Source organism: Scomber scombrus, chromosome 19, assembly GCF_963691925.1.
Source record: "Scomber scombrus chromosome 19, fScoSco1.1, whole genome shotgun sequence".
Taxonomy (NCBI): Eukaryota; Metazoa; Chordata; class Actinopteri; order Scombriformes; family Scombridae; genus Scomber; species Scomber scombrus.
This window is the reverse complement of record NC_084988.1, coordinates 10,373,386-10,395,680: the sequence shown is the minus strand read 5'-3', so window position 1 is coordinate 10,395,680 and position 22,295 is coordinate 10,373,386. Positions and strand designations below refer to the sequence as shown.

At 39.8% G+C, this 22,295-nt stretch overlaps 1 protein-coding gene across 1 annotated transcript; it reads left to right on the top strand.

Moving 5' to 3' along the window:
- The first annotated feature begins 637 nt into the window (after positions 1-637).
- si:ch211-266g18.9 (transforming growth factor-beta receptor-associated protein 1) lies at positions 638-5,537 on the top strand. Its single transcript, XM_062440873.1, has 11 exons — positions 638-1,325; positions 1,520-1,714; positions 1,908-2,062; positions 2,942-3,024; positions 3,194-3,541; positions 3,725-3,782; positions 3,863-4,006; positions 4,199-4,333; positions 4,416-4,566; positions 4,651-5,072; positions 5,200-5,537. The coding sequence occupies exons 1-11, from the start codon at positions 638-640 to the stop codon at positions 5,341-5,343; spliced, it is 2,523 nt and encodes an 840-aa protein (XP_062296857.1). The 3' UTR covers positions 5,344-5,537.
- The last annotated feature ends 16,758 nt before the right edge of the window (positions 5,538-22,295 follow it).

Genomic DNA, 22,295 nt, shown 5'->3' with positions numbered 1-22,295 from the left:
TGTACCCTCTCGCAATCATGCTGTAAAACAAACCTCTGGTGTGTTTATGTTGCCTCTTGACCTCATCACACCCTGTTCACTGACATTGTAAACAAGCTAAGGACGACCATACATGGTTTGATCAACAGATCACTTGCTTGTCTACTTGTCCATTATCCACTGACCAAAGCCGCACTTTGGTCCCCACATGAGCCAAGAACACAAGTGACCGTAACTGTGGGCGCCTCAAAATATCCGTCTTCTTCACCATACCTATTGTTTTGATACTTGTAAAAGAGTTTTCTTGGTGAGGCTGCTAGATGAGTTGTGTAAGTGTCCTCACATGGCAGGATGAGCGGCGTAAAATGCTGACATAGATTTCCTGTCAGGATACAGTCACATGGGGAGGTGAAACTACTTTACACTTCACAGACTTGTGAAGGAATCAAACAGGCACAGCACCAAGGTAGGGACGTCTTGTTTTATAGATTTCACAGAAGAGGCTCTATAGCTGATTTACGCAATATCTTTTTGTAAGGTTGTTGTTTTTTACAGTGAAAAGTATTTCTATTGATTAACTTCCTCTCTGCTTATTAGTGAGCTATTACTTCAGCAACACTTGACTTGAGCTGCACAATCAAAGACTGGCATTTCTGCAATGGCTTTTAAAGCCTTCACACAAACAGATGTCTATGAAAAGCAAGCAGCTCCTAAAGAAAAGGACAAATCCAGCATCCACTGCCTTGAGTGCTATGACCGAAATGTGTATATAGGGACCAAAGATGCAACAGTCCAGCACCTCATTCTTTCCAGTAGCACAAATGGACACCTGAGTCCTGGCCAGAGCAAAACCAGAGAAGGCAGGGCGAGAAAACTAGGCTCAAGCAACCCAGTGGCCCACCTGAGGGCAGTCCCACTTTTCAACCATCTGCTGGTCCTGTGGGACCGGAGTGTTATTGCCCTTAACATGTTCTCCTTAGAGCCTGTTCCAGGTCTGAAAAAGATCCAGTATGTTTCTTTGTTTGAGATATGCCACTCACAACTCACAGCTCAGTCTGCAAGTGTGGAGATGGTGTCTTCTTCGAGCCGCAGGAAAGTGATCCGGATCCACGTGGTGGGAGTGGACAGGTGGGAGGTTGTGAAGGAAGTCCCTCTCTTCCAGGAACCTTTGGCCTTGGCTATAGATGGCACAACTCTGTGTGTAGCTACTACTGACAAGTATCTCCTGTGTGATATAAAAACTGGGAGCAATGAGGAGCTGTTTCCTCACAATCACAGCAGGCAGCATATCATTGTTACCTCGGTGGGACAAGGGGAATTCCTCCTGAATGGGCCTGAATCTTTGGGTAAGAGCTGCCAAAATGTTTATGGCACAAGTTGTTCTACAGGCTGTTAAGTACAGGCATCTAAATGTGTCATTATTTGCTTCTTTTCCAAAGCAGCTATATAGTTAATCATCTCATATCGCTCCTCCATATATCCATCTAGCCAGAGGACATTTGTTTAGCCAAGATATCATTTCTCTATCCTTATCCCTCAGGCATGTTTGTGATGAAGATCGGGATATGCCAGCGCCCTCCCCTGCAGTGGCCTCAGGAGGTGCTGGCAGCCGCAGTATGTTTCCCTTACATCCTAACCCTACAGCCCCAAGTGTTGTCTGTCTACAGCATATTAGATCAGAAACACAAACAGACTGTGAGTCTCAGCGGAGCGAAAGGTCTGCTCTCCACATCAGGTAAACTGTGCAACATTAATTCAATGCTTAATCCTGGCAGATTGTAGACCAATAGCCTGCCAAATGGTAGTTTTGATTTAGAGGATGTAGCCTTTTCTGTCTCTGTTTGCACTGATTCAGTCAGTCATTCTTGCACTTACTGTTCCTACACACTGAGTGTTTCTGAAAACCTAAAATGCAAATCTCCCCTCAGATGGTGTGTTAGTGTTCACAGAAAGAGGCATTTTCAGCCTGCGCCTGGTGCCGTTGGACGAGCAGATCCAGACACTTGTAGGGCACGAGAGGGTTGAGGAGGCCTTATTGCTGTTGGACGGAGTTCAAAGTCGTCATCCACTTGAGTCATACCAGGTGAAATGCAATTTATGGACACACAGCTAGAAGCAAATGTGTCCCTGTTCTTAAATCTAAGTCCCCAAACAAATAGGCTGCGTTTTTCTTCTTAAGTTATGCAAATCAAAATTTCTGACGATAACTAAATGACACAGACGCATTTATTTCTCCTTTCTTTACCACAATTTACCTACCTTTACAATTTACCTACTTTATTTGACCAATTTTCTGTGATTGAAAATCAATTTTGATTCTCCAATTTAGTAATTGAGCTTGGTAATAGCTAATGAAGAAAAAAGTAACACGGATGAACTAGTCCTGCTTAAGCTAATTAGCCTAGATTTGTATAAAGAGTCAAAAAGTTGCATGCAAGCACAATTTTACACCTTATAGGATATAGCTGTACGACAATGTAGCCTTAGCATTTTTTTGTGTATTTTCTGTATTTATTAGTTTACCTGGCAGTATTCAGAGCTGCTTTAATTTAACCATTTTATAGATTAATACATACCAATGATGTCTACATATTATGCATGCATTACAAACACAGCTGGCTGCCCAGCTGTTTGAATTAAATATTTATCCGCAATAATATTTAACTAAATTGTTGTAAGCTGCTATTGTAGGTGTATTCCAGTTGGTTGAATGCAACTGAGGGCAGCAGATGGTGTCTGAGATTTTGTGTAATCTGCACCATATCGCAGGTTACAGGTTAAAGGTCATGATGTTAGAATTAATTCACTAATGAGTAATAATTGCTTTTTGAATATCCTGAACTGTAACAGATTTGAGAGTACTCGCACAGTTTTATGCCTCAACAATTTCAGTTCACATATTCATGCATTAAATATGTTAATGCCATGTGTGCCTCGTGTAATAGAATATTTTTACTGGCAGGAGCTGCAGAAGGCCATAACTTGTCTGGCTGGATTTGTTCATTTTTACCAGGAGGGTTTTTACGAGGCCAGGGATCTATTCATGTGAGAATAAAACCACCCTTACATGTCATTCCAAATTCAAAACATGCTAAATAAATCCAAGCCGACAGCGCAGTAAAAGTATGTGGATTTCGTGAATAGTGTGTCTTTTCTGCTGACTTGTGTACACTGAAGTTTAACACAGATCAATACTCATTACCAATTTGAACAGTAAAGGTGAACTGGACCCCAGAGAAATCATCCGTCTCTACCCTAACATGCAGTCATGTGTCAGTGGGGACTTTCAATCCCAACTTGATCAAATGAACAAGAGCAGAGATCTCCAGGTGCTCTGGCAAGAGGACAGAAGCACATTTTATGATTACCTGGCCTTCCTGGGAGATTTCCTCAGAGCAGTCCGGGACATGGAACAAGGCCTGAAGTGCAGTGAAGAGGTTGACTGCACCCTCCTGAGGCTGTACACAGAACAGACAGACAGTGAAAATCTGCAGCAGCTTGTAGCATTTCCCAATGCTTGCAGTCTGGACTACTGTGTTCCTGTTCTGGAGCAACACAACAGGTAAAACATAAATAATGTGTTTCAGAAGTAAAAGGCAATCTATACAAATCTTACAAATCTGGTAATATGCTTGGTGTGAAAATAATTCATGACAAATTACTCTTGACAGGCTCCAATTCATTGATATAATAATATTTGCTATACTTGCACTTTTTGATTGACTATTTGTTGTTTTATTCACAGTTTTTTTGCATTAGGTTCACTCTATCAAAGTCATGGCAAGCAAATTGATGCAATAAAGGTATATTTCCCCAAGACTTCACACATATATCCAACTACATGTAGATATGTTGTGTATTTTAGCCTGTTTTATCCCTCCAGACATGGATAAAGATTGCAGAAGGTTTCCATCAAGACCCCTCTTGCTCTGATATCTATGGACACATCATGTGGACTCTCAGTCAGCTGAAAGACAGACATGTTGTGTGGACATTTGCAGACTGGACCCTGCACAGAAACCAAGAGGTGTCTGTTTATTTCATGTTCACAACTTAACTGCAGAGGGCAGAGTTGCACAATGCAATGATGTGTTACAGATATAAACAACCTGCAAAAACCTCCCAGTATATTAACTAAATTGCCTCACTTATGAGCCATGTTTTGGTTATTGACTTCATCATCAAATTACCAATAACAGTTGTCCTTTATCTGAATAAGATGGGTGTACAGATTTTCACCAAGCGTCCACCAGATGATCATTTTGTGACGCAAGATGTCCTCGATCTCTTGGAGAAGCATCCCCTGGCACTGCTTCTGTATCTTGAGTTCTTAATTCACGATGTGAACAGTGAGGTGGGTACAGCAGCCACTTAATCTTATACCCTGCCTCCTTTATTAAATGCACCAAGAAATGATTGCTGTAATCTGCCCCCAGGAGGAGAGACATCACAGCCGTCTGGCCCTTGCATATGTTACTCAGACACTGCAAGAGGAAGAGGAAACAAAGTCAGATCTGCAGGCAACCAGAAGGAAGTTGCAGCAGCTGCTATGGGACTCAAAATTCTATGACATCTCGACTGTATATGGTGTGTGGATGTCTTGTGAAAAATTAATCCATGACATAACTATGAATAAATTACAGTATAAGTATTGTTTTCTTCTCACCATAGAACGAGTCAAGCCAACAACCCTGTTCATTGAGAAAGCCATTCTCCTCGGCAGGACCAGTGAACACTCCCAGTCCCTGCAAGTGCTTGTTCACCAGGGGCGAGACCCCCAGGCTGCAGAGGCCTACTGCTACAAGGCCGCCCAAGGCCAGGACACAAAGTTCAGGAATACCCTGCTGCTCACCCTGCTCAAAATTTACCTGAGCTCTGAGGATCTCACCAGTGCAGCCGTGGATCTGCTCAACAACAACCCTCAGGTCTTTGCTGCAGAGGAGGCCATCCATCTCCTGCCTGAGTCCTGGTCTGTTCAACTGGTCTCCCAGTTCCTGGTTGGATCCCTCAGGGAGACCTTTCACCAGAGGCGGATGAGAAGGCTGCAACAGGCTCTGGTCCAGGCGGAGCTCTCGAGGCACAAGGTCATTTGGGTGAGTTTAATGACATATTCCACATTTTTATAACATTTCATGACTTTTTTACTGCAGTGAACATTGTGTGTATTCTTGTTTTGTTTTTTTCTGAACCCTATTGCCCTTTCACTCTCTACCTTTTCAGATGCAGGCCTCAAAAACAAAGGTCAGAGTGAACAAGGGGCAGGTCTGCAAGGTGTGTAAGAGAGACCTGGTAGAGCCACAGTTTGCCTATAACCTGCGTGGTGAGCTGATGCATACAAGCTGCACTAAATATTTATCATCATAGAGACTCTGATAGACTGCTCTATCTTCTGTTTATGAAAAAAACATGAATATATGTGTTTTCGCACCGTAGAGAATCACATTAATTTCAGGCCAGATAAGTGTCTGTTTCCTACCAGATCATTTTTCCAGATTACACTGTGTCATCAAGGCAACGTCTCTACAAAGATTCAATTCATGGACCTTGGACCAGACATGTTCCCTAATTAGAAAAAAGAAAATACATTGTGTAAATAACTGGTTTTAAAATTCAAAAGAGCAAGCAGTGCACTTTTTCAGGGTGGCATGTCTGTGCCATTTCCTACAGACGCTGTAGACAGCAATAGCTTTAAAGTGAAATATGGAGGACACTCTGGGGTACATATTCACCAATCAGACAGTGGTATTTTACATGGAAACCACCTGTGGTCACCGTGATGACCAGAGGGAATTTGACCATCATCCATTGCTGTAGTATATATGCATCCCCGCCATCATGGTTTCCACTGGCTGTGTATATTTGTCTGCATAGAGCTGGAAATAGAATGTCAATAACCGAGGGGCTGCACGTGAGAGACTTTTTTATTCAGCTTGTGCATTAATATACATTTACGACCAGACAGAAATCACATTTACAGGTTTAAAAATGAAAAGTAAACAGGTCAAGGAAGTGCAGAGTTTTAGGGCCCCTTCTCATATAAAATAATGTTAAAAGCATCCAAATGACATGTCTGTGCTGTGTATGGAATATGAATTCAGAGGCAATTTTTACCAATATCATCCCCATGTCATTAGGGAACATCACAGACATGCATTCAAAATACCAACACACAAACTCAAGCTATACAATATGGAAATCTTGTAAATAAACTTAAACACATATCATTAAGTTAGATGACACCGGAGCGCAGATGTGTTTGTCTATTTCTGTCGTAATTTAGTCCCGAAGGCTAACCATAAATGCAAGTATTTCTCTCCCCTGATGCATTTTGGGACACGATTTCAGGAGACGCCTAAAGGAGCTGGAACATTAACTTGCTAGTTGTGCGTTTGGCTGGGCTGCTTGTACTCTAGGTTTTTTGGCCTGGGGTGAGATAATAATTGCAATGTAGATAAATAGTGAATTTTGAGCATGTTAGAAGGGACTGTAAAGAGTTGTGATGCCCTTGCCAATGTTTCTGCTTTCTTCTTTCTTTCCTAATGAGGTTTTTGTGGGAGCTTTTTATTGTTCTCACTGAGGGTCTGAGGCCATTTTAGGTTTCATAGTGTGGGTGTCATGAAGCCCTTTTAGACTCTAACTAGAATTAAGAGTGACAATAAGACACTTGACTTAAGCTCTGACTTGACATTTCTCTCTTTGAGTGTATAAATCTGTTCTTTGATTCATAAAAATAAACTGACTCACGTCCTATAAAGCCCCAAGAAAACCATATTCTTAACATTTCTCTTTCATGTGGTTGCAGGAAAATTGCCACATCCAAACCTCTGTATCAGCTCCTTATAATTTTGATAATCTAGGTATTTAATTGTAATCTACTCTTCAGTCATCGTAGACACATTTAAACAGTGGACAGTTACCACTGCAGAAAAAAAAAACACAAAGCACCAACTTCTTGTCCTACTTGTTTTGAGATATGAAGGAGTCCTCTCACAGTTTTATCAACTGACTGTGAGGGCTACTGTTCTGTGACTGGCTGAACTTTGGGCTGTGCCCGATGACCAGTGACCACTGGGTGGACCTGGGCTGGTATTATGTCCACTCCTTTCCTCTCACGGACATCCTCAGGGAGCATTAATGTAGTTTTAAACACTTGAGGTTGTGCTGCACCTCAAAAATGTTTTTCTCATCTTTGATGTTGACCAAGAGCCCTAAGTAACCAAATGGTTAAAATAAGCAGACACCAGGACAAATACACCTTCTCCTAACTAAATTAGAGCTGTAAGACTTGACTGTAAGAAAGTTTGTTTGGTACATTTTTAGTGAAAATCTACTTTTCTGATCTGGTGCATTAAGATGCCCCAGTTGTTGTATATAGGAAGCTCAAACAGTAGTTCCTGTTGATGTTAATATCACCCTCTGACAATCTTGAGCTCATTGCGTGAGTAAGGTCTGTGAATCGCTGTGGGGTGCTGGCCAGATGGTTATTTTTCACAAGAGGGGAACAGATTGGATGCAAAAATCCAAACAGTTAGAGGAGGAAGTACGGTGGATATTCAGACATTGGTCTCCTATTATAAACATCCATGCCACCACATGCAAGCAAGGAAAACAAGAACATTTTCTTCTCATGCTTTTCTAAATTCATGGAAAAAATGTGTCTAGACTGTAATTGTTTACATGTTAACATTGTGATGTTTTGTGTGAAGTGTAAAGAAACCATGCATAAGATTTATAAAGCTTCTTTTAACCTGTGTTGAAATAATCAGTGTCAACAATGATTCTGGAAACCTTGGGGTCTCAAACAGCTCAAAAACCATCTCAATATTTCATCGCCTGGTTGACATTACCTTACTTTATTAGAATTGCTAATAAACATGATCTTGAACAGATGAACTGTTTTAAATGTGATTGATGTTGAAAGTACTTTTTACACAGCACTAGAGCACCCCTCCCAATCCCAAATTGGTCTATTTAGATTTCTGTTATTGGAGTTTTAAAACAGTTTCTAAGATAATTAACACTGAGTTTGATGTCTCTGGGGTCTAATTGACCGCAAATAATGTCATTGTAAAGGATAATATGTACACTTTCCCAAGTATCAGAGCCTAGAAACATGTCCTATCTGGCACAAACAAGAGTCAAATGTTCTGGTAAGGGCGACCTTTTTCCTAAGAAATATTTGTCCAATGAAATTATAAATAAGGAATCATTTCACAATCAAATCTATTGTGAACTTAACAGCTGCAGGCCATCTATCTACTAGAACCCCACAAGACTTTTATTGAAAACACATATCAGAAATGTATCGCATATCCCAAATTATATGTTTTCCACTACAAATTTATGATATATTGGTGCTTTATTCCAAATGTTATCACCTTCAACAAAATGTCAAAGATCAGCTTTTGGCAAAGGAAAGAGTAACCACTTAAGTCCTTTTATTGGATTTGTGGCCCCAAACAATGAAGAAGTAAAGAACATTTCAACAACAACAAGGGTGTAGATTTGTTCATTTTATATTAAATACCTCTTCCAAGTCAATTGTTTATTTAATTTTTTTTAAATACATGTGAATGCATTGAAGATACTTGTTTCACCAACCATGAAAAGACTATGAAGCACACACTGCTCCTGGATAATGAAAATTGTAGCACGTACCTCACTAAATAAACCCTACGGGAAACATGAATACACAATACGTCTCTGTGCATCATGCATCGTATTTATAGTCGAACCCACAAATTACTGTATCATGCCCCTTGTGACGCATTTTTCAGTCTCTCAGTGGTTGCTGAGAGACAAGGAGAATCTTAACTTGCAACCCTTTTGGTAGCAATAATGGTAAGGTAGCAGAAAACCTAAACGATAGGACTTTAATTTCCACTTTCCCCAGCAAAACTAATTCTATAGATATAACAAGTATGGGAATAAGTAGCTGAAGAGGATGATCAAAACATATCTTTTTTTAACTCCCAAGGCAACGCTATCATTTTCAGGGCTTACTACCTTGGGGTTTGGCAGATAGCCACTGGGAGAAATGTGTAGGGTGGCCCACTGGAGACACATAGGGCAGAGACAGTGACCACAGACACCCACCCTGCCCTGCTGCATGGATTCATGGGTTATATACACCATACTGTAGAGCACAGAGAGTCAAACCATGGCTAGAGGGCTAGTATTGTTCACCTCTTTTAGTGCTGTGACTGTGCTGGTCTTTGAGAAGATATTTTCAGAGAGATGTGAAATATTTTGATTATCTAATATAACTGCCTCTTTCAGAAAAATCATTATTACGGCAAATATAAAATGTATTTGCCTTTGGGCAATTAATTTTCCTGACGTAAATCATATTATTCAAATATGGGTGAAGTGCTTAGATAACGCTCTCTTTTCATTGAACTTGCCAGAAATCTCTCAGAAATGTCAAACACAGCTTCACATGTACACAGAAACATCACTTATTTCTCCATAAATAGATATATTCCTAAACAACTTAAGCCACATTAGCTTAATGATCTGTACTGTGTACGACTAATGACTCAATTTGGGATGAAGAATGAGGGTCCATTTTTGGAAGGCCAGGGTTTTTTGGCAGCCTAAGGTGTTTACGCTGCTCTTTTTTAATGAGTGAATTTCAGGTGGAGAGCTAAGAACTCAGCCCAAGGGGTCAGGTTGCGGTCTGGTTTCAGAATCTGGAGGCTTGTGTCTCATTTCCAGGTCTTGCACCTTTCATCTCTGGACCATTTGGATTTCTGGGAACAGAACCAAAAAGACCTGCTGAGTAATCTAAAAGTTGTGCTGAAACTGCAATCTGGCCTATCTGGCCTATGGCTTTGGCACTTTAATTGGTTCATTGTTCCACACCTACATACATAAACTTCATTGTCCGAATGGGGGATGGATTTGGTAGTGTAACATGCCTGCAAAGTTAAATTTGACTGAACTGAGATCATATCACCTTTCATTAAAAATCATTTCAGTTAACACATCCATTTTGATTTCTGCTTGGTTACATCTTAATTCTGATTTAGTAAGCTGCAGGTGATGAAAACTGTACCACAAAATGGTCTGTCCCATGTGAAACTAACATAATTAAAGCTCTGTCAACAGGAGGGCCATGCGTTCTGTACCACAGGGTCCCTGATAGTTGCTGAGCTTTATTGGCGAGACCGTGCCTCATGTGGTGTTTGACATCACTGATTACAGAGCATGTGCCACATTAAGTTACTGTTACTGTACCCTGGGAAAGTGGAGAACGTGGACTCAAGCATAATTAGACATTTAGCGCCAATCCTCCCCACAGATGAACACACCCTTCACACCACAACAGATAGGCAAGGGAGTTAAAAATGTTCCAACGCCCCCCTGATATCAACCACTGGAGTCAAAACGCCCTCCCTCTGCTATCTAGGACTGAACTTACTGTAACCCACAAAATAAAGGCCCAGGGGGTCATGAAATCCAATACTAACCCCGAAAGGCCACATTCCATCTCAGAGCTGAAGCAACTGCAGCAAGAGCCTTTAGTAATCTGTACTTTAGTGATGCAAAACGTCCATGAGCTATCATAAAGTTATATATAACAATCAAAGCTTCAATCACAGTGCAGACAAATTAGAGGTATATCGTTGTTTAGCATAGAATTACAATTCTATTTCTACAGATCGAACATCTCTGCAAGCGTCATACGATGGATATTTCAAGGCTTTCATTAAGTCTTTCATGAACCCTAACCACCATGTGGCGCAAAAGAATAGAACAATCGTCAGCTGACGTGAAGCTGCACGAGATCTCTGCACTTTGTGGTTTCATGCACCAACACATACCCATACTTGAGGGTATTTCAGGAGTGCCCAAGCATCACACTGCCTCTAGGAAAAATGGAAAGAACAATTTTCAAAGAGTACTAAATGTTAAAAATACTCATGAAAGGCTAATATTTGTTCTTGAAGGAATTTGTGTTTTTCTCCCCATTTTCTCCTAATTTAAATTCATTTTCAGCCATTAACTTGCTCCGCCCTGCTCCTGAGACACTAGATCTATATAGGATGGTTTATTTGCAGTTTATTTGATGTGTTCAGTTAGCTTTCAACATGTGTTCAAGCCTTGTGGGTCCAGATTCAGCAGTAAATCAAAGAGTAGTCATCATTGTGGGGACAGCAGAGTGAATCACAGTGTCCTAAATAAAGCTCTCTTGCTTTCCATTGTCTAAACACCAAAACCAACTCTGAGCTGTATAGCATACCAGAGTGTATGCTTAACATGTTGCTTAATGAAGCAACAAAACCATGGCAACAACCACAAGTAAACCATAGTAAGTGTTCTTAAAGTCTGTATGAACTTTGGAAAGTGAGTCTGCACACTGTGTTCCAATCCTGAGCCAAAAAGTACATTAAATATTTCTAAATCTTTTGAAATGTATCGCTTTGTGCATTATGAAATTTTAGGAATTGTTATAGTAACAAATGATTTTGTTTGCCTGTATTCCGTAATCTAAAAATCTCTATTACAGCAAGATTATTGTCTCTTTTGTGTAAATCACAGTGATGTACACAAATGATTTTAGTTACACTGTTTATGAAAATAAATAAGAATGAACCCTTTTTTTGTTCAAATTGTGATTTAAAAAACAACATGGTCCAAATAAAAAGCCTCAGGTGCAAGATGGTTGTGGCTGAAAAATACCTTTTAGCTGTGTACTTTGAAGATGTGTCTCTGTACTTCAGTGTGACTGCACATACCAGTCTTTTTTCTATCCCCAGGTGATTACTGACATTTACAGTTTATTGCTGCATTTCATCACAGAGCAAAAAGCTTAAATCGTCTAGAGAAGCTCACCTCGGCTCAACTTCTCTGTGTTAAGGCTGCAAAAGACGGCTGATTTCCAAAAGCTGAAGCTTATGCTAAGCTCTCAGTTGGCAGCTTATGTCACACCGGGACAGACTGACGGACTGGAGAGATTCGGGCAGCTTTTTACTCCCAAAAACAGCTCCCCTGTTTATAATGTCAGGTTTTGGCACATTTCCAACCTTCAATTTTCAGAGGGTGTTTCACTGTCATGAAACCTTAGGAAGATAATAGTGAGGGAAAGTATAGCTTACAGTAGCTGTATGTGTACAGGCATGGAATATAATTAGCTTAATTTCAATGGAGCAAACCACTTGTCTGTGAGGTATAGATGGGATCAAACTCTACAATCACCAGAGGGGCTTCATGCTGTGTGTGTATATAAAGTGAAAGTAAAGGGCTTTGAAATAAGAGGCTATACATAAACTCATTTCACTCATTTAGGTTGTTATTTTAGGTCTCTTATTTCAGGTCTGTTCTGGAGAACAGCAAATGTATGCAATTTACACTGGGTTAACGACAGACAGCCACCCTCTGTCATTTGAAATGCAATGATATACTTAACTAAAAACGTTTTTGCCTCTGTGTGAATTCCTTCATAAACCATGGCTTCAAGTTGGTTCAACTTCATGCCTGCTCTTGTTCACCAAGGTATATTTAATTTTGATTAAATTGTGAATTTTCAGGATGATTGCTCAGCCTGTCAACCCTGTAACTGAATAGTGAAACCACAAATGATATTCATTGGGAGTTACTTTCCAATCTGGTATTTTTTTCCACAATTATGAAAAAATAACTCAAGTCAAATGTTTGTTGAATAATTAAAACTCTGTAAACAATATTTTTATTCTAACAAGGGATCAAATTTGCTATGTGTAATGGAGAACAAGTCATCCCAATTAAACATAATCTGTAACTACCTCTTAGAACAACACACAGAGGTGTTTTCTGATCTGACGTCCCTATCAACAGTTGTCGGCAGGATGGTATCATTTATCTGTGCCCTCCAAAACTATTACAAATCACTGCTGAAAAATGCATTAGTTTGCAACAATGTGGCAATGCTATGTTTATGTAAGATTTGGCGAGACACAAAAGCGACTTAGATTAAGGGTAAGATTATCATAATTACTTGGTTAAGGTTATGGGACCTACGTTGTCATGGTTACAATAGCAACCTCATCATTAAGGTTAGGGAATGATCATTGTAGCTGTTAAAAGAAACCAACATTGTAGGTAGGAAACAGGAAAGGAGCAGCAGTTGACCCATCCATCCACCCAGACCTCCTTCTTCTGTGGACTGTCATATAATAACATAATCTAACTTCCTCCTTTACTTTCATCATAATTACTACAACCACTAGAGGTTTCTGTCAATTCTGCTTTGAACATTTTAGTGTCTTTTTGGCTCATTGATTTAGTTTTACAGCCGCAGCTTGGTTCACTCTCATGTCTCTCATTTCCGTTGTTTCCAGACATAACAGCTGTTTTTATCCAGAAAATAAAAAATAAAAACCCTGGACACTACATGAATTAGTGGCTAGGTGGAGAGCATAGTGAAGCATTTGGTAGCTAAAAAGCCAGATATTTCCTTCAGAAGTTTATGGAGAGCAAAACACAGCTAAAAGGAGAGTGAATTTTGGACTTTATAAAGTCATAATAAGTCAATGTATGTTTTGCAGCTTGTTGTGCTTCCCTCAAATGTCAAACATTTAAAGCTGCTACGAATGGAATTTGAAAATTCCCCACTTCAGCACCAACAAGTGGTATGTATCATGCACTGCCACCTCCCACTCCTCATGGGAGTGACCCAGAGAGAGACGGGAATGAGCACCAAACAATGCATACATCCATGATGTTTGTCTCATTTTATCCAAAACAAAAACATATGCCATCATGCCATTAAAATGCTTTGAAAGATGATATAAAATATATATTTTTAAACTGCACACAGTGGCTTTAAGAAAATAAAGGAATTGATGCATCTTTAAGTTGTAAAACAAATAATTAGTGGAAATAGAAACAGATGTTTTTGTATAATGAATTAATTTTTATGCACTGCCACAGCCAAAGTGGTTACAAAGACTTTTGGAAATGGCTAGTTTGGCTTACTGAATGAGATACAGCAGCACAGTGTGTTGGTGAGGCCTGCATGTTTCCATCTTGGGAAAACACATCTGATCAAATGTTCTGTCCCTTTTATTAAACAGCCACTTGAGAAAGCAGCTGCCATTTAAACGCTACAGCAGGAGGTCCAAGAAGGAGTCCACCTGTCTGTCTGGCATTAGATGGGATTCAACTACAGTTTCATTCAACCGCGAGCTGTTGCAATCTGACCAAAATGTGACTAGACCAATGTAAACACAGTAGCAGAAAAAGTGCGCCAATATTAGTACTGTAATGCTCTCCATTTACCACAGGACCTCAGACTTCCAAATTTGGAGATTTTGTTTGAAATACAGAACTGTAAATAGCTGAGAAAAATACCAATTGGAAACTCTTCAAAGTCTCATACAGTATGCACACAATTCGGCAGAATTAAAAATTCACGCTGTGCCATCCAGACTTGACTGTCCAGCTGCAACTCTCTGTCACCAGTGAGAAAGACATATACTTAAAAGTCTTAGATGTGCCTTAAAAGCAAAGCCCATGGCCTAGGAAAAAATGGTATTTACAGTAGCTGCATTATGCCGGGAAAAAGGAGATTTGGTACAGGAATTATAGAAGAGATTAACAGAGGCTCTTTGTCGGGAAAGAAGGTCAGAAACCCAAAATAGTCATCAGGCCTGTCCTAGAAAGATCTTCCAGCAAGCTGTCATTGTAGTTAAACCTATACATGCTGCAACTGAGGGAGAGGGCTCTGGGAAGTGACATTATAATTATTATGTTAAAAGGAAAGGAAAGTTTTACTTGTGGATCAGCCTGGTTAACAGGTCTCCAGCTGTGGTCACTTAAGACAGCTGCAGTGTGCCGAAATTACAGAGCACAATGACTCACACTCTCTCTGTGTTTAAGACCACTTGGCTCTGCTTGGGACGGGACGAGCCCTCACAGTAAAACAGGCTCTCCACAGAGAAACTGTTGGCTAATCAAAATAACAAACTCTTTGTTCTGCTTTGCAACATCGGCCCTGCAGACCACCTGCAAGCATTTATTATTTCAGCCATTATATGTTAATCAATTTTAAGAGTGATGTGAACTTTGCATTAACAAAAAAAGACATGAAGTTGTAGAAAAAATAAATCATGTAGACTCCCCAAGAAGTTATTCAGATTTTCACTTATAAAATTACATTTCCATAGCTTTAATCTATGTAATGCAGCTGGCTCGCATACATCATTTAACAAAACCCAGACAGGATTCAGCCAATTAGACGCCTCAGCTTCAATTTTTCCACCAAAAGCCTTTGATTAAAAAAAGGCATGTAAATGTTAAAAGCTAGAGGATTACAAATATGCACATTTCTTGTATATCATCCTGAACACTGGAGTTACCCCCTAAAATAGGCGTTTCAACAGCTCATTTCATATAAATGCAGGTCTAATAGCTCATTTAAAGATTTGCTCAACCGTGACTTTTCTTTCTGAAAAAGGTTGAAATCACTTGTAATTTTTAGGCATCCTGCAGAACTGCAAACAGAAACGTTCATTCACCATGTCTCTGTTACATTTTTGAGAAAATGTTCAAATAACCAAACACAACACAGCCAAATTTAGCCTGTGAGGGTTTTACACTTCAACTTCAACACTTCAACTTCTGATTTGTTTTGTCTAAGTGTCAGGAACAGTCTCAGAGGACTTGTGGCCAGACAAGTTTAATGCTCTATGGTTTTCCTTTTTGTGGGTGTTCAAAAGACACATGGAAGGCAAGAAATACTCAGGACAGCTTTCTATTTTCACAATCACAGGCCACATGATATACTGGAGTCACAACTCACAAAGTCACAACATGAGTGTTTTTGCATTCAAATTCCACCTTCAGCATCTTCGAAATGCTGTGCAAATATAAAGTATGGTCCCCTAAACCCTGTAAATAAACAGGGAAAAGAAGCCAGCTACCAACATGCAAACCATATAGAATGAACCTTCACTTTGTGTGTCTTCATCGTGATTTATTCTGCAATGTTTTTGTGTCTGTGGATTACCAATAAAAAACTCCAAAACATCTGCAGCGAGCCACTTGTCCGAACCATTGTGGCTTTCTTTTCCCTTAATATTTTCAGATTGCTGGCCAATTGAGTACGTTGGTGTTGTTTTTTGGAAAAACACATGTACACTGTAGACTGTTACATTCTTGGTCACATCTGAGTTTAGTTGACATACCAACTGCTGTATTATACTTTTATAATACTGTGATTTTGTTCAGATTAATGCATGTGTGATATGGTATGTCTTTTATGGACAGTTTGACCCACAACAGTAGCTTTCATTTTTCACCAATTTCAAACTAGAACTACATACAAGCACCCACCAAAACTCAGAAATATATTAAAATTACCCTGTGGTGTTTTTGAACACTAGTTACACTGGGGAGCAATGATTTACACATGGATCGACACCTTGTTTTTCTCATGCGTGTTGTCGTAATACAAATCCTGTCAACGGATTAACATGATTCCAATGATCCACAGGCGGCAGTAATGTGCCAGAAATCACAGAAAAGCACCAACAGAGGCAGCAAAGTAGAAGACGACCGCAAGTAAGCAAACATGGGTATAAACAGGTTTCAAACTTCTAAGAAAAGTCTTCTTTGTAAGTGTTGTATGAAGAAAGAAATGTAATAAACACATTTGTTAGACTTTAAACCTGGAATAACTGAATTTTTTTGCCACTTGTGGGCAGTGGAAACAAGTTGAACACATCATTGACAGCAACACTGAATGTAAACAAGCAATTCCAGAGAGAAAGAAAACTCCACATGGTGCCTTTATGTTCCTTTAAGAAACTCCTGAACCAACCACAACATGATGTCAATTTCAAATTTAACAATTATGAGGAGGGGTTCTGTGCATTATCATTACTGCTACTAAGTTGTTACTTGAAAGGATATATTGTTAGTTTATATTCTATAATGTAGAATGACTCCCATTTGGAAATAGTTAGGACCGTTGTTTCTGGCTCTGGCCAGTAGTATCAGCCCACACAGTGTCCATCAACCAGCAAAACAAACCTCTAAACCACACTGGATCAAGCCTCAACCTAGGCATTGTTATGGACATACTGTACTGTACTGTAAACTCAAACTGACTTCCTGTGGCCATGTAAACAGCACGAGCAGTGAATATGAATTGCATGGGCACCAACAAACAATTTAGCTCGCACATTTATTTTGAGACAGACATGGCTGCACCCAAATATAGTGTGCCGAAATAACACTTGTTTTGTCTCTCCACAAGTCATTATGGTGCAGTGCTAACTATCTGCTCCAGCAAAGTTGGGTGACATTGTGCTAAATAAACATTGTCTCTTGGTTGTCACTCTGCATTTGAGACACAGAAAGTACCATTCCTCCCCCACACATTCCAACTGCAATATGTGCTTAAGTCAAATGCAATTATGAACTGACAACTTAAATATAAATCCACCTCTGCTCTGATGCAGTTTACTCTCTATTACTATAGGAGAGCTGGGTGTATTCACCCTCCTGTCTTTAACAAAGACCTCTCCACAAATTTACTGGGGTTTTTGGCGTTTGTTGTGAAATGGCTGACGCTGCCTGATATAGACAGTGAAACCTTAAATTTTCACAGGCTTGATGTAGCAGATTAGTCATTATCCTTAAATACAGGACTCCACCACCTACACTTAAGTGCCAAAAATCCCATTAAGGTCGTTTTATTTAACTTTGATATCTTAAATGATCCCACAGTAAGCAGATACTTCTAAGAGTCTGTCTTGTGTTTGATTGTGAATTTTCTAACTTGGAAGAGATTTGGAAAAAGTAAGATCTAAACAATAGAAAAATGTGAAAACGATTTTTCATGTAATGAATAACAAGCAAAGTTTGTGTCTAAGCTTGAGGACAAAACAGGAATTCAAAAAATATCTATATATATTACTCTGACCTTTTTACCTTTCTAGTACATTGTGTGCACAAGTGCTGTTTTGTATCACCTCATAAACTGTCTGCCTGAGCACTTCTAGTTAATTTAGTTTCTGGCGTCTGCAACTCTGAAACTCTGATTTCCCCAGCTAAACAAAGACTAAGAAAGCTGCTTTGAACCAGCAGCTGAGTCAGATTTCTCCAGAAATAAACTTAGACCCAACTGAACTATGGAAACAAAAACAATTACATCTCATAGCTGAGATAAGGTTGCATTTAACTTGGTTTGACCTGGCAATAAGTTCTTGCTTTGAGAAATGTGTGTGACAACAGTTTCATCCAGCAGCCTGGTGATAACATCACAAGAAGCCTATGAGCATAGATAACAATAGATAGATAATTAGAGTAGAACAATATTTGCTCTCGCAGAGATGTGATGTCAAGTCACCCCTTGTCCTTTCCTAATCAGAAACACATAAACAGGATGACAAATGAAAGGAAAAAACTAACATAAAATGTCTAAGAGGTTGAGTCACTATGTACCACCAGAACAGCTTCAATGTGCCTTGGTATTGATTGTACAAGTCTCTGAACTCTACTGGAGGGATGAACATCATTCTTCCAAGAGATATTCCATCATTTGGTGTTTTGGTGCTGGTGGTTGAGAGCGCTGTCTAACATGTCCAAAACCTCTCATAGGTATTCAATTGGGTTGAGATCTGGTGACTGCGAAGGTCATAGCATATGATTCACATCATTTTCCTACTCATCAAACCATCCAGTGACCCCTTGTGACGATGACAGTGCCCCCCTCCCCCATGGATGGGGGCATTGTCATCCTGGGAGAGACCACTCTCATCAGGATAAAAATGTTTCATCACAGGATAAAGGTGATCACTCAGAACAACTTTGCATTGGTTTGAAGTGACCTTTCCCTCTCATGGGACAAGTGGACTCAAACCATGCCAGCAAAATGCCCCCACAGCATAACAGAGCTACCGGATACCCTCACTGTAGGGGACAAGCATACAGGCCTGTACATTCTCTTGGTGTCGCCACGCATGCACTCACCCACTTGTTGAGAGTATGATGAAGAATGACTCATCTGACCATATCACTTTTTCCCAGATCTCTGTAGACCAGTGCCTATGGTTTTTGTACCACTGAATTCTAAAATGTGCATTCATCTTTGTAATGAGGGGTTTATGAACTGCCACCCTACTATCCCTCTCTATGTAATTGCAGATAGACTGTTCTTGCTGACACAGTCTGATCATATCCCACATTGACATTCTCAGTCACCTGAGGAAGAGCTGGTCTTCTCTTTCCATCACCGTCATCGAATGTGAGCTGTCGACCACAGTTTCCAACCCTATTTACTGATGTCTTTCCCACAGATCTAAATGCAGATGTCACTTTAATCACTGTTCATGTTGAAACACCATCCAGTTGAGAAGTCTTCATGACTGAAGCTCCTGCCATCTGTGCACCAATAATGCACCTTCTTTCAAAGTGACTTAGATCTTTTCCTCTTGCCATCTTGATACAAAATCAGAATCAACTTTTTATACATGCCACAGTGCATGGTCGGATGTTAATTGCTTAATTGTACCATGCAGTGCACCTCTGTAGAAGCATCTGTAATTGATATGTTTCTCCACTCATTTATTTAGGTCTTTCCTTTAATTTGTTATCCCAGTCTGTCACACCAGAATTAAATCCCCCAACGCTCCTTTCAGTACTGTGGATAGCGCCACTTAGCCAGACGTTCCAATACAATATACATATACTGAGAGTGATGTCATCATTGCAAGTCACAGTTTAATTGAGCTCTATACTCAGCAAACTTCAATACTGAATAGAAAATAATCATGACATGCACTAGCACAATGTGCTTTTATCATAGAAATAAATAGGCTACAGTATATGGCTAATGTCAGACTAAGAAAACATTCTGTTTTGATGACAGACTTCTGTCTTCTTTTTTGCTTTCCTGTGGAGGGGTCCCAAATTGGGAAATTCTAGAGTTACAGCACTAGGTTATCCAGGCATTGCACAGGAACAGTAAATACAAAAATACAAATATCCAGAGAAAAATAAACACAAACAAACATAAGATAACATACATTAGACAAGTGTGAAAAGTGTGTTGACATTTTAAAAATGCAATGAGGTAGAGTATGAGTGTAAAGAAATGCAAATTCACCATGAGCAAAGTTACAGAAAGAGAAAACCAATGATAAAGCTAAGAGTTCTGAGAGTTCTCTGTTAGACAGAGGTGAAGTGTTGTTGAGAGTTATTGCTTTGGGCAGGAAAGATTTCCGGTATCGGTCCTTGTGTTGGCGAAGATGAACCAGTCTGTTAGAGAAAGTGCACCGCTGTCTGTTCAGTAGGTGGTGGAGCGGGTGGTAAGGATTATCTATAATGGATAACAGTTTGTTCAGTGTCCTCCTCTCCACCTCAACTTCAAAAGTGTCTGGTTTTCAGCCAATTACAGAGCTGGCCTTCTTAATCAGTTTATTGAGTCTGTTGTTGTTGCTGGCTCCAATGCAGCTGAATGCATTCACACCTGGGAGTTACTGAAGGACATCCGGCTGTTGAATTCTCATCCACCCCGCCCCCCATTTTCTTGCCATTCTGGGTTTTCAAATTGGTGACCTCCCAGACATTAGCCCTCATCTCTACCAACTACCAACACCACAATTTTTAAGTTACTTTTACACTTCCGGCTCCATTTGGGTCCATGTTTGTTTTCAGGACCCTGTAATTTCCCCACCAATCACTCACAAGGGCCCCCGTCAAGTCTGCCATTCTTAAAGTTTAAAGTAGCTCTTAGTGGTCCAGGGAGTTTATTGAAACATTAAATTTGTATCCCAGCCATGATGGTATATCTTTAGCCATTGCCTAACTCACGTGCTCGGTTGGGTGCCCTTACATCAACCGCCAATTATGTTCTCCTCTTGGGTGTGGGTTGAGCCTCGGTCAGCACGGCGAAGAAACCAGAAACATCAATTCCTGGGCAGTGGAGCGAACAAAAACAGACAAAATGCGAAAACCTTTCATCAAACACTGTTATCATTGTAGAGTACAAGCACAAACATCACCAACATTGCCAGTAACACCATCCAGTTGTGCTCTTGGGGGATTTTACCGAAATCTACGGGCTGTAGTTAGATACGGATGAAGGCCTGAGCAGTGAGCTTGACCTCTGAAAGAAAATTTGCCTTGTCATTGCTTCCCATGCTTGTTTCTATCTTTCTTATCAGTCTATTTGTGCAGTGATGAATACAAGTTTGCAGTAGATGTCTTAATACATTGACTATTTATTAAAATCTGAAATCTTTGTGATGAAAGGTGATGGGCTGTGCAACTTTCTTTTGCCCTCAGTAATTTTGGGCATGTTGTGTTCATAATAATGAGTCATTTTCTTATATTTCTAGATTCTGTAAAAGTATTTTATGTCTCATATCAAGTATATCAGAAGAGACATAAAACTGAAAGCATGTGCGTGCTTAACAGTGAGGGGCTTTTGACAATTTAAGAGCTAAGCGACGTCACCACCTTCATATCGAAGGCTGTTAATCTAATTTCTAATGGTTATTACGATGAAGCCTGCAGACCACTTCAAGCTGCTGTGGTACTGTAATGAGCTGAGCAGAGCGAGCACTGCCATGCCCTTTCACAGCCTTCAATTCTGCCACTATAAGCTCAAGGACAGAGAGTCCTTCTGAAATGAGTGCAGTGACGTGTTTAGAAAATAAATATATATTCTGCAAGGTTATAAACAACATCCAAATTACACTGTTAATTCAAGTCTTCCTCAAGCCAAAGTATACTCTGGTTCCAAGGCTCAGCATGGATGTCTGTGCATCCTCACAGGCTCACATGCAGATGCAGGTTATTGTTATTTTTTGTTATGCATAAAAAGATGAATCATGGTTCTCAGACCATCGCACTAAAAACAGAGAATCTTTTCTTCAGTGGTTTAGCAATGTTTTAAAAACTGAAATGATTTGGACCTATAAACATATAAAATCCTAACTCCACCCTCTCTTGCTCTGTTATTTCATCTAAATCTGACAAAAACTGGCATGGCCAGGCTTCCTCTTGGGGCACAAGCAAAAACAGATTTTATAATAATACAGTCTAAATAATATAATGTACAGTCGTTAAAAATATATAAAAATTGGTGGCACGTGGTGTGGTGGCTCAGCTGCTGAACACTTGCAGGATAAACTTTGCTCAGCTGATAAAACAAGGACAAACATGTGGAAACAAAATGAAAAAAATATGAGTTTCATTGACAATATTGCTTCAAATGTGATCCTCCTCTTACTTGAGTTGCATGTGCACGTGTGATGTGAAATTTCTATCATCAGACAGTCTCAAGTAATTATGAGTATTGGTTATGAATAAAAATTTCAAAC

What these genes read in the sequence shown, in the direction of transcription:
- si:ch211-266g18.9 (XM_062440873.1), top strand. Translation starts at nt 638, where the DNA reads ATGGCTTTTAAAGCCTTCACACAAACAGATGTCTATGAAAAGCAAGCA. An exon ending in AGGTCTGCTCTCCACATCAG is followed by an intron (nt 1,715 to 1,907) that starts GTAAACTGTGCA and finishes ATCTCCCCTCAG; the next exon opens with ATGGTGTGTTAGTGTTCACA. An exon ending in CCCTGCACAGAAACCAAGAG is followed by an intron (nt 4,007 to 4,198) that starts GTGTCTGTTTAT and finishes TATCTGAATAAG; the next exon opens with ATGGGTGTACAGATTTTCAC.